The 12,580-nt window shown below is 40.4% G+C and overlaps 1 protein-coding gene across 1 annotated transcript in view; it reads right to left on the bottom strand.

The window, feature by feature from the left end:
- The window catches only part of KCNMB2 (potassium calcium-activated channel subfamily M regulatory beta subunit 2), a 250,601-nt gene that overhangs the window by 16,434 nt on the left and 221,587 nt on the right, over positions 1-12,580 (bottom strand). Inside the window, exon 3 of the mRNA XM_036243209.1 lies at positions 1,318-1,488. Within this exon, the coding sequence (XP_036099102.1) occupies positions 1,318-1,488 (171 nt within the window). The remainder of the gene's footprint in view (positions 1-1,317; positions 1,489-12,580) is intronic.

The following is a 12,580-nucleotide window of genomic DNA, read 5'->3' as shown; positions in this document are numbered from 1 at the left end:
CCTTCTCTCGGCTCAGCACGCCTTGGCGGGCCCAGCTTTTCATGCTCAGGTTTATGCCAGTGGCAGCATAGTAGCCCGGCCCCCTCTGGTGTGGCAAATTGTATTTTCCTAGGACATGAATGGTCGGGGTTTGCTTATCCAAGGAAGAAAAAGTCTTAGATGGTTCTAAGCAGGACTGAGGATCTGAAGGAGGTTTCGAAACCAGAGACCGTCGAGGCCTGAGGCATCAGCACCTTCCCTGGGAGGGAGACAGCTGAAGGCGCCCAGGAAACAGAGCAGAGCGGCCACAACGGGGACGGCGGTGCCTTAGTTTTCGAGAATTTGCTCTATTTCCGCTAGAGTTTGCTTCTAAGTGAAAGTATTAATTTAGGTGGAGAACTGAATGCCACAAAATGGCTTAATTCTTTTTTGGAGCGAAGCCTCCATCTTTCACTTTAAAGGCTCCCACCTCTTGAAGCTGAACCACCGTCTTTCCCTGTTCGAGCCACGCTGAGTTCTCCTGTGCTCAGCTGTCCAACTTACGGGCAGTTAGCTGGAGATGCTCTGGCTTCCTCGGGGGGAACACGGGGGAAATCTCAGGATTCAATTCCCTGCCTGTCTAGTCAGTAAGCCACGGGAAATATGAAAATGAAAAGAGTTCAAAATCTGTAATTTTTTTCAAGTTGCTGCATAGCCGTGTTTCTCAGCCTTGATAGCATATTAGAATCTTCTGGGGAAATGTAAAAGATACTGATGACTGGTTCCCACTCCAGACCAACTAAATCTGACCTCTGGGATGATGGTGGTGGGGAATGAGCACCAGTATTTAGCAAAGCTTCTCAGGAAGTTTCAATGTACAGCTGAGAACCACTGACGTGTGGGGTGATGGAGGGCTGGGGTGGGGTGGAAAGGAAGGAGGGTGGAGAATGAACAGGGGGGGTGAAGAGGCAGGAACAGAGTCCCTGGAATTAGTGGGATGTGGGTTTGCATCTTGGCTCTGCCATATGCTAGAGCTGTGTGACACTGGGCAAAGTCTTTCTACCTTGAGCTTCAGTTTTGCCATTTTTATAATGAGTATATTCATCCTTACCTTGTAAAATAGTTATGAGAATTAAACAAGTAGTGTATGGCAAGTCCCTGGCACATAGTAGGCAGTTTACACATAGAGCTCTTTTAGCATTAATATTAAATAACATTACTGAAAAATAGTATGTGCCAGGCACTGCTCGAAGTTCTTATTAAGAAAGAAGGAGAGGAAGAGGACCTGAGGTTGATAATCTCCGGGGAGGAGGGAGATGGAGAGACAAAGGCAGTGTCCCAGCCAGCCGGCGGTCTTACCTCTGCATGTAAGAGCGCAGGAGTGTGATTCCCAGCAGAAAGTACATCATGATGGAGCACACCATCATGGTCAGTCCCAGGAGAATGGCCCGGTCCTCTCCTGCTTTCAGTGCTGTGACAGTTTTTCTTTTGTCCAAGAGGTCATGGTCCCTGATTTTTTGGTAAATGTTTCTGAGGTTGAAAATAATAGAGTGTTATATGAGATTCACAGTTAATCATCACATCCCCAGAGACAGGATAAGTCACTGTCCATGCTTTCCTGGGGCAGGGAGACCGAGAGGAGTCCCCTCCAAACCTGCCTGAGTGCAGTTAGATCCCAGCCTGTGCCCATTGCCTCCCGCCACACACACACACACACACACACACACACACCCAACGCTGAGCAGAAACAAGTGGCCCAAACCCTCTTCTCTTTTCTCATGGAACAACTGTATTATTTGATGACCTGCTGATAAAATATAGACAATTTGATTAAAAAAAACCAATCTCAGGAACATATTCAAAACAACAATAAAAATTACCCTGAGGTTTTAAAAATATAAATTATTATAATTTATAACAGGAATTCTTCCTTAAAAAAAACCAAAAAAAAACCAAGTCTTTCTTCTGTACTTGGGGCCCATGTTTACCTGAAAATATTTATTTCTTCTCTCCGAATCTAAAGAAACACTCCTCGCAGCCCTTAACATAATGCTTTGAGTTTGTTCCTTTTTCCACTTAACCCCCAGCTGATCATCACTGATCTTTTTATACTCTCTGAATACATAATGGAACATTAATTCAAATAAACGGTAACATACATTGGGAACCTGTCAACTCAACACCTTATTTCCTTTTAGTGGTAATAGACAGAAGTTATTTTGCTTAATGTTTTCCTCAAGCACAGGGTCGCTTAGGGCTCTGTTGAGACGGGAGTGGTGGCTCAGCCTTCTTTTCTTTTATGTGTAAACGCTTGAGTAAGTTTAGAAAAATGTTAAACCAAGGCAAGGCTCTATAACTTTGGATAGTTGTTGTTATTATTTTTGTCATTTATTTTACAGCAGCAACACTGTGTATGAAAGAACATGAGATTGGAGTCAAATGATGTCCGGAGTTCGAAATTTGATTTCACGGCGTACTAGCTGTGTGATCAATGACAGGTCCCTCACCCTCTCTGATTCTCAGGTTCCTGCAAAATGGAAATGATATGCCCACTGCATTGTAATGATTAAATGAGATGCATAAGTAAAATTTCCAGGAGAATAACTGACATAAGGTATTTAATAAATGTTCCCATTGGAAAATGGGGTGAGAGCTTTGGCTCTATGACATGAGCCTCAGAACATCCTAAAATTACTATTCTCTAAAGAACCTTCAAAGGGAAGAATGGCAAAAATAAATAATGTAAAAAACTCATGAGTAGAAGACTGGATCTGAAACAAGATCTGGAGGAAAAGGCAGGAAAGAAACAAATTGCTGGGGATACTGGATGCTTGGAGAGAGACGTGAGGATAGGAAGGGAGGCAGGTGACCAGGGAGCAGCATGGGATCGCGTTTAGTTTCTATTTTGAGAAGGGAGGCTGAATTGAAGGAGCGGGAGTTGCTGATCTTCAGGGCCTGGGAAGGGAGAGAAGGACAAATAGAAGGCTAAAAATGGAGAAAGAAACTCTTACGTCTTTTTTTTTTTATCTTCAGGCAATAAAACAATATACACAAAAATAACTTCAGATTTTTTAAAACATTTTTATCACTAGTCATTCTTGTTGCTTAAAAAAGAAACCAGAGTAGATTCAGTATGGAACTTGGCAGGGGAGGGAAGATATGTCTGGTATTCATGAAGTTGTGTGTATATTCAAATGTGTGAATATTCATTTAATGTTGTGCTCCAGAATAGGCTTACTGATGTTTATGGCAGGCATCTGTTCTGATTAGCTGGTACATTTTGGGCTGGCTGTTAAATATTTTGATTCCTGATAGAGATATGAATATATTTCCAAAAGGTTTTAGGGTATCCTATTTATTAATCTGGTTATTAGATATGAAATTAACCAATGAGCTTGCTACTATTCTTATTTTTTAATCCTTACCAGAGGATATTTTTCCATTTATCCTCATATAGAGTAGGAGGGAGGGAGAGAGAGAGAGAGAGAGAGAGAGAGAGAGAGAGAGAGAGAGAGAAACACTGATGCGAGAGAGATACATTGATTGGTTGCCTCCCACGCGACCTGACCAGGGCCAGGGACTGAAGTGCAACCGAGGTATGTGCCCTTGACCGGAATCAAACTCACAATTCTTTGGTCTGTGAGCTGACACTCTAACCGCTGAACCAAATTGGCCAGGGCTAGCTTACTCTTATTTTAACATTCTCTTTAAGAGATCTTTTATACAAACCTTACTGTTTCCTGGAGGAATGGGCCCATAGGAGAGGAGAATCAGAGAGAGGCCTTTGTTCCTCATCTTTTCATGGCTACATCCTTCCTGGCTGCCTCCCCCTCACTCTGGCTGTTCATTATCCTCTTTGCTAGAAGCACCGAGAGACGGTCCCCTTCATTATTCTCAGGTTCCCAAGCCCACTGCCCCCGGACAAGCTGGCCACCTCCCACTCTCCAAGATTCCCCATTGTTTTCTGAGATTTTCTTTGGAAAATGTAGGGTTTATATCAAAGTTCTTGAAACTTGACCCTTTATGAACTGGAATGAAAAAAAAAAGAAAAAGAAAAAGAAAATCAGTGCCCACAGCAGCTAAAGCCCTTGAGCAGGCAGACTTCTGAAACAAGGACAGGCTGAATCTGACTTCAAAGACCTGCTGTGAAATAATAATCTGATGTCCCTTTGCGATTATTGTTTATCAAAGTGTATTTAATTCTGATGGCTGCCACTGAGACTTGCATTTTCTGCAGATGGCAGCCAGCAAGGAGGGCGCGGCGATCCCCCAGTTCCAGTGTTGGGCTGTCACACGGCATCACTTATGTCAGTTTATGCCCACAACACAATGAAGTGCAATCAGTCAGGAATGTCACCAGAACAAGAGCATATAAAAATGATTCAAATGCGTAATTTACAAGTCACAATTTGAAAATGGCTAACAAATGCTCTTCATATGCTCTGGAATGGGTTGCAAAGCGAGAAAATGATTGGTTTCCACACAGGCCAAATACATCTGGGAAATTGGGGTATTACTCAGCTCAGCAAAAGTGGGTGAGTGGGGGTGAAATTCATAAAATTCATCAACAAGTTATTATTAAAGAAATGAATAAATCGAGGAATGAATGAATGACTTGAGAACACAAAGAGTTCAGTTTAAACCCACAAATTTATCTCGAGGGCTGGTAACCTCTAGATATTGGGGATATGGCCCCTAACCAGTAGGAAGACAGACAAGGAAAATAAATTAACATAGGGTAGTGAATTCAATGATGGAACTATTCACAGGGTAAGTACAGAAGAGGAGTCATTTCCCCAGCCTGAGGGACAAGTACTGAGGTTATGGAAGCTCCCTGAGGAGTAATGGCTTCAACAGAATCTTCAGCATTGAATCAGAGTTAACCAATGAGACAGGGAGCCAAGAGTACTTTAGGAAGAAGGAATTATATGAACAAAGGGATGAAGATTTGCAGCTGCATGATGACTGTCAGAAACTACAAGCATTTTCATATTACTGGGATGAGAAAACGGGGCAGGTGACTTTGAATAGGTAGTAGGTCATGAGGGGTTTGTATCTATTCTGTGAATCTACTTAGAAGAGGGTTTGGGAGACGTAAGGGAATGAAGGCCAGAATAGTTCACTAAAGTTGAGATCTCAGGAGGAAGAATGAGTCTGGGGCATGACTACAAATTCAGTTTTGAATATGGGGGCTGTCCAACAATAAGTATAAGGCAGGAAATTGGATTTATAAGCATGAAGCAGGTCTAGCCTTGGCATGTGCTGGCAAAGTAGTATGTTTAAGCTCTGATGGGGCAGTCTTGGCTTCATGGATCTTGGGGAAGCATGAATCAGTATGGTGGATACAAACCAACATTTACCCATGTTGACAATAATAGTAGATATGTATAGTCTTTTCTACATATATAGGGAACATTTCGCCCAAATCCTTTTGGAGCATATGGGGATATATAGTGAAGAAGACATGTCCTGAGGGAGCTGGGTGAGATACCAGTGATTACGTGGACTGCAATGAGACTGGTTAGAGAGGAGTATAGGAGAGAGCAGGTCAATATGTTGGGGGTCGATCTGCCAAAGGATCAGTTATTGAATGGCTAATTCACCAAAATGAGTCGATTCACCAATTTATTGAAGGATCTCTTTGCTAAATGAATAATTTGTTTACCTTGTCACATTTACAGATTTAATAAAGACTTATTTTAAGGAGTATTGTTTTAATTATAGTAAATTAATGCTAGCACATTTTTCTTATAAATATTTTAAATCTGTATTTTAAAAATACATTCAATTATAAAGTATATTCTTATGAATATATTTTTTCAGCAATATTTTAAGATGTTTGATTTTTTTTAAAAGCTAAGTTTCCTAGGGTTTTTATTCATGAACCTAATATTATTAATTGTTGAGGAAGACTTGTAGTATTATTTTATGGATAAGAGACTATGGGTGAGACCAAAATTATGGAAACAAAAATAGGAGTTAATTCTTTTTAGTCTTGTCTTAGGCTTACCAGATCACACAATTTCCCAATGATATCTTGATTTCTATTTCTTATTTATTTTTACCTAATCTATTAGCATATTAAATTTCACAATGGTCTTTAGTGAAAAATAGAAAATAAATCAGAAAATTATATGAATTATTCACATACGTCAGGCTATCCTTATAATCTAAAGAAGCTTTGAGGAGTACCACCTGTGTGTATGTATATATGTACATATATGTATATAAATATATATACATATATATACATATATACATATATATGTATATATATTTTTTATCCTCACCCGAGGACATTTTTTTATTTTTTGTTCAGATAGAGTGGGAGGGAGAGAGAGAGAGAAACATTGACGTGAAAGGGACACATCGAGTGGTTGCCACCCGCATGACCAACCAGGGCTGGGGACAAACTGTAACCGAGGTACGTGCCCTTAGCGGGAACCGAACCCGCGTCTCTCTGGACCGCAGGCTGACACTCTAACCTCTAAGCCAAACCGGCCAGGGCACCACCTTTATATTGACCACATTATTTGCCTCTGGTGCAACAATGGTAGAAATAAATTTTAAAAAGTGAATAGAGTGACTCTATATCTGGAAATAAAAATATAGCTCTGAAAATCTTATGGATCATAGACTAAAACATGGTAAGTTAGGATGTATTTAGAACTGAGTGATAAGAGACACTGTAGAGCAGCTGCTGGCATGCAACCAAAGCGATACATAAATGGAAACATATACTCATAAATGTTCATGCTAGATAAGAAGAAAGCTGGGGAATTAATGTGCTAGGCATCCAACTTAGGGAGTTAAAATAAACTGTGAGAATGGCAATAAGAAACATGAGCAGAAATAAATAGAATAGAAGATAAACTATATTAGGAAATCAATAAATTCAAAGGTTATTTTTCTTTAAAGACTAATGAAATAGACAAACCTCTGACAAGACTGATCAATAAAAACATAGAGAAAGCGAGAGACCGAAAAATGGCGGCGGAGTGAACGGAGCTACACAGACCGTCTCCCAGAACCAAACTGGAATTACAACTATAACACAGACAAATCGACGGGAAAAACCAACAGAAAAGCAGCTTGGAGGACCATACAACGAGGGACACTGACTCCATCCCGGTAGGCTTGCGAAGGCGCGAGACGGGGCTTGGAGCCCACGGTCGGCAGCTCGGCAGCGGCCTCAGCTGTAAGCGGCGCCCTCGGGTTACACTCCCAGGCGGCCCCGCAGCGCAGCCGGGACAGAGGCTGAAACAGCCACAGCCACTCACCTTGGGCTCCGGCGGAGGGAGGGCGGACTGGACTGGAACTGTGTCGGGACACTCGGGGTTTGGAGGGCGCTCAGAGCTTTGGCTGAGTGCAGCCACTCAGGACGGTGGCCACATTGCTCCTTCCCAGGGCTCTGAGAGAGGCAGCAGCCCCTCCCTCGGAGATCCAACCCCACCCTGTGGGCCATTGAAGTGCTAATTGAGGCTCACTAATAACCAGCATCTGCCCCACCCTCCTGAAAGCCCCTTGGCTGAGCACCAGAGGGAGTTTTTCAATCAACTGACAACCCAAAACTGATCAGTTAACCTAGATTGCTAGCCTCCAGGCAAAAAGCTAGAGGATAACAGTACGTTTCCTGGGCTGGCAACTTTAACCAGGAAAGTAAGACTTGACAGTGGTGTTCAACGCGGGTCCTCCCTCGCTCATCTAAACACAGGAGAGGGAGCCACAAACAGCAGAACACCAACATCCACAGGGAGAACTTGACAGGCTCCAAAGCCCACAGTGATAGCTAAAATGGTGAAACACAGAAACAGAAGCCAAATGAAAGAGCAAGGCACCTCCACCGAAGATGAGATCAATGTGGAGCAATTAGGCATGTTAACAGAGCTAGAATTCAGAGCCATGATCTTGAGGAAGCTGAACAGCATGAGTAAGGACATAGAGACACTGAAAATAAGCCAAATGGAAATGAAAAACCAACAAGAAGAGATAAAAAATGACATATCCGAAATGAAAAACACATTGGAAGGTTTAAAAAGCAGAGTAGGGGAAGCTGAGGACCGGATCAGTGAATTAGAAGACAGGGTAGAAAAAGTCAACCAATCAGAAAAACAAAAGGAAAAAACTATTAAAAAACAGGAAGACAGCTTAAGAGAACTATGGGACAACTGGAAACGTAATAATATTCGCATCATAGGAGTCCCCGAAGAAGAAGAAAAGGAGCAAGGGATAGAGAATATATTCAAAAAAATAGTGACAGAAAACTTCCCTAATTTGGTGAAGGAAGAAGGCATTCAAGTTCAAGAAGCACAGAGAGTCCCAAGTAAGAAGAACCCAAACAGGCCCACACCAAGACACATAGTAATTAAAATGCCACAAATTAAAGACAAAGAGAGAATCCTAAAAGCAGCAAGAGATAAGCAACAGGTTACCTACAAAGGGAACCCCATAAGGCTCTCAGCTGACTTCTCACAAGAAACACTACAGGCCAGAAGAGAATGGCATGAAGTAATCAAAGTCATGAAAAACAAGAATCTGAATCCAAGACTACTCTACCCAGCAAGGCTATCATTCAAAATAGAAGATCAAATAAAGAGCTTCCCAGACAAAAAAAGGCTAAGGGTATACATTAGCACCAAACCAGCACTGCAAGATATGTTAAAAGGACTGCTGTAATTAGCAGTAGAAATGGGAAGAAAAATAGAACCACACTAAACAAAAATGGCAATAAATAAGTACATATCAATAATCACCTTAAACGTAAATGGATTGAATGCTCCCATAAAGAGACACAGAGTAGCTGATTGGATAAGAAAGCATGACTCATCTATATGTTGTTTACAAGAGACCCACCTCTCAACAAAAGACTCACATCAGTTGAAAGTGAAGGGATGGAAAAAAATTTTCCAAGCAAATGGAAAGCAAAAAAAAGCTGGGGTAGCAATTCTCATATCTGATAAAATAGATTTCAAAATGAAGACCATAACTAGAGACAAAGACGGCCACTACATAATATTGAAAGGATCTATCCAACAGGAAGATATAACCCTGATAAACATATATGCACCCAATATAGGAGCACCAAAATATATTAAAAATCTTCTGGAGGACTTCCAAGGAGAAATCGACAACAATACAATCATAGCAGGGGACTTCAACACCCCGTTGACAGCACTGGATAGATCCTCTAGGCAAAAAATTAGCAAGGAAACAGAGACTCTAAATGAAGCACTAGACCAAATGGATTTAATAGATATCTACAGAGAATTACACCCCAAAACTACAGAATACACATTCTTCTCAAGTGCACATGGAACATTCTCAAAGATAGACCACATGATAGGACACAAACTAAATCTCTACAAGTTCAAGAAGATTGAAATTATATCAAGCATCTTCTCAGATCACAATGGCATGAAACTAGAAATCAATTGCAACAAGAACATGCAAAGACATTTCAACACATGGAGGCTAAATAGCATGTTATTAAACAATGAATGGGTCACCGAGGAGATCAAGGAAGAAATTAAAAACTTCCTGGAAACCAATGAAAATGAACACACAACAACACAAAATCTATGGGATGCAGCAAAAGCAGTTCTGAGAGGGAAGTTCATAGCACTACAGGCCTACCTCAAAAAACAAGAAAAATTTCTAATTGACTGTCTAACCTCACAGCTTAAAGAATTAGAAAGCAAACAAAAAGAAAACCCCAGAGCAAGTAGAAGGAAGGAAATAGTAAAGATCAGAGCAGAAATAAATGACATAGAGACCAAAAAAACAATTCAAAGGATCAATGAAACAAAGAGCTGGTTTTTCGAAAAGATAAACAAGATAGATGGACCCTTAGCTAGACTCACCAAGAAATAAAGAGAGAGAACCCAAATACACAAAATCAGAAATGAAAGAGAAGTAACAACCAACACCACGGAAATACAAAAGATCGTTAACAAGTACTATGAACAACTATATGGCAACAAATTCGACAATCTCAGCGAAATGGACAAATTTCTAGAAACACACAGTCTCCCAAAACTATTCCCGGAAGAGATAGAAAACTTGAACAGACCAATAACAACTAAGGAAATTGAAGAGGTAATCAAGACTCTCCCAGCAAACAAAAGCCCAGGCCCAGATGGTTTCACAGGGGAGTTTTACCGAACATTCAAAAAAGAACTAACACCCATTCTCCTCAAACTATTTCAAAAAATTCAAGAAGAAGGAAGACTTCCAACCACATTCTATGAGGCCAGCATAATTCTAATTCCAAAACCAGAAAAAGACACTACGAAGAAAGAAAACTACAGGCCAATATCCCTGATGAACATAGACGCCAAAATCCTGAACAAAATACTAGCAAATCGGATCCAGAAATACATCAAAAAAATTATTCACCACGACCAAGTGGGATTCATTCCAGGGATGCAAGGCTGGTACAATATTCGCAAATCAATAAACGTGATACACCACATAAACAAAATGAAGAATAAAAACCACATGATCATATCAATAGATGCTGAAAAAGCATTCGACAAAATCCAGCATCCATTTCTGATAAAAACGCTCAGCAATGTAGGAATAGAGGGATCATATCTCGACATAATAAAGGCCATATATGAAAGACCTACAGCCGACATCATACTCAATGGACAGAAACTAAAAACATTTCCATTAAGACAGGAACAAGACAGGGATGTCCACTTTCGCCACTCTTATTTAACATTGTACTGGAAGTCTTAGCCACAGCAATCAGACATGAAGAAAAAATAAAAGGGATCCAAATTGGAAAGGAGGAAGTGAAACTGTCATTATTTGCAGATGACATGATATTGTACATAGAAAACCCTAAAGAGTCCATCAAAAATCTATTAGACTTAATAAATGAATTTGGCAAAGTAGCAGGATACAAAATTAACGTCAAGAAATCGACGGCATTCTTGTACATCAATGATGAACTCACAGAAAGAGAAACTGAAAAAACAATCCCATTTACCATCGCTCCAAAAAAATTACGATACCTAGGAATAAACTTAACCAAAGAAGTAAAGGACCTATTTGCAGAAAACTACAGGTCATTGAAAAAAGAAATAGAGGAAGATATAAAGAAGTGGAAGCACATACCCTGTTCATGGATTGGAAGAATTAACATAATTAAAATGTCCATACTACCCAAAGCAATCTATAGATTCAATGCAATCCCCATCAAAATACCAACGACATATTTCATAGAACTAGAACGAATACTTCAAAAGTTCATATGGAACCAAAAAAGACCCCGAATAGCCACAGCAATCTTGAAAAAGAAGAACAAAGTTGGAGGGATCACAATACCAGATATCAGGATATACTACAAAGCGACTGTAACCAAAACAGCCTGGTACTGGCACAAGAACAGGCATATAGACCAGTGGAACAGAACTGAAAACCCAGAAATGGACCCAAGGCAATACGCTCAATTAATATTTGACAAAGGTGGCAAGAGCATACAGTGGAGTAAAGACAGCCTATTTAATAAATGGTGTTGGGAAAATTGGACAGCTACATGCAAAAAAATGAAACTAGACCATCAACTTACACCATACACAAAAATAAACTCAAAATGGATAAAAGACTTAAATGTGACCCGTGAATCCATAAAAATTCTAGAAGAAAATGTAGGCAACAAAATTTCGGACATCATACGGAGCAGAATTTTCACTGATACATCACCTAAGGCAACAGAAATAAAGAAAAATATGAACACATGGGACTACATCAAACTAAAAAGCTTCTGCACAGCAAAAGAAACAATCATCAAAATGGAAAGGCAACCCACTGTATGGGAGAACATCATTGCCAATGATGTATCAGATAAGGGGTTAATTTCCAATATATACAGAGTGCTCATACAACTCCACAAAAGGAAGACAAAGAACCCAATTAAAAAATGGGCAGAGGAGCTGAATAGACACCTCTCCAAACAGGACATACAAATGGCCAAGAGACATATGAAGAAATGCTCAACATCACTAATCATCAGAGAGATGCAAATTAAAACAACAATGAGGTATCACCTCACACCTGTCAGAATGGCCGCCATCAACAAATCATCAAACAACAAGTGTTGGCGAGGGTGTGGAGAAAAGGGGACTCTAATCCACTGCTGGTGGGAATGCAGACTGGTGCAGCCGCTATGGAAAACAATATGGTGCTACCTCAAAAAATTAAAAATTGAACTTCCATTTGACCCAGTGATCCCACTGCTGGGAATATACCCTAGGAAGCCTGAAACACCAATCAGGAAGAATATATGTACCCCCATGTTCATAGCAGCACTATTTACAATAGCTAAGATCTGGAAACAGCCCAAGTGTCCACCAGTAGACGAATGGATCAAAAAGCTGTGGTACATATACACAATGGAATACTATGCAGCGGTAAGAAAGAAGGATCTCTTATCTTTTGAGACGACATGGAGGGACCTGGAAAGTATTATCCTAAGTGAAAGAAGCCAAGCAGAAAAAGACAAATACCACATGATCTCACTTATATACGGAATATAATGAACATAACAGTCTGAGGAATACAGTAGACCCAGACATATGGAAGTAGGGCACAGACTGACATCCCTCAGAAGAGGGGA

The sequence above is a fragment of the Molossus molossus genome, unplaced genomic scaffold, assembly GCF_014108415.1.
Source record: "Molossus molossus isolate mMolMol1 unplaced genomic scaffold, mMolMol1.p scaffold_m16_p_5, whole genome shotgun sequence".
NCBI lineage: Eukaryota > Metazoa > Chordata > Mammalia > Chiroptera > Molossidae > Molossus > Molossus molossus.
Note: the sequence above shows the minus strand (reverse complement) of the source record. Positions and strands in the feature narration are given on the sequence as shown.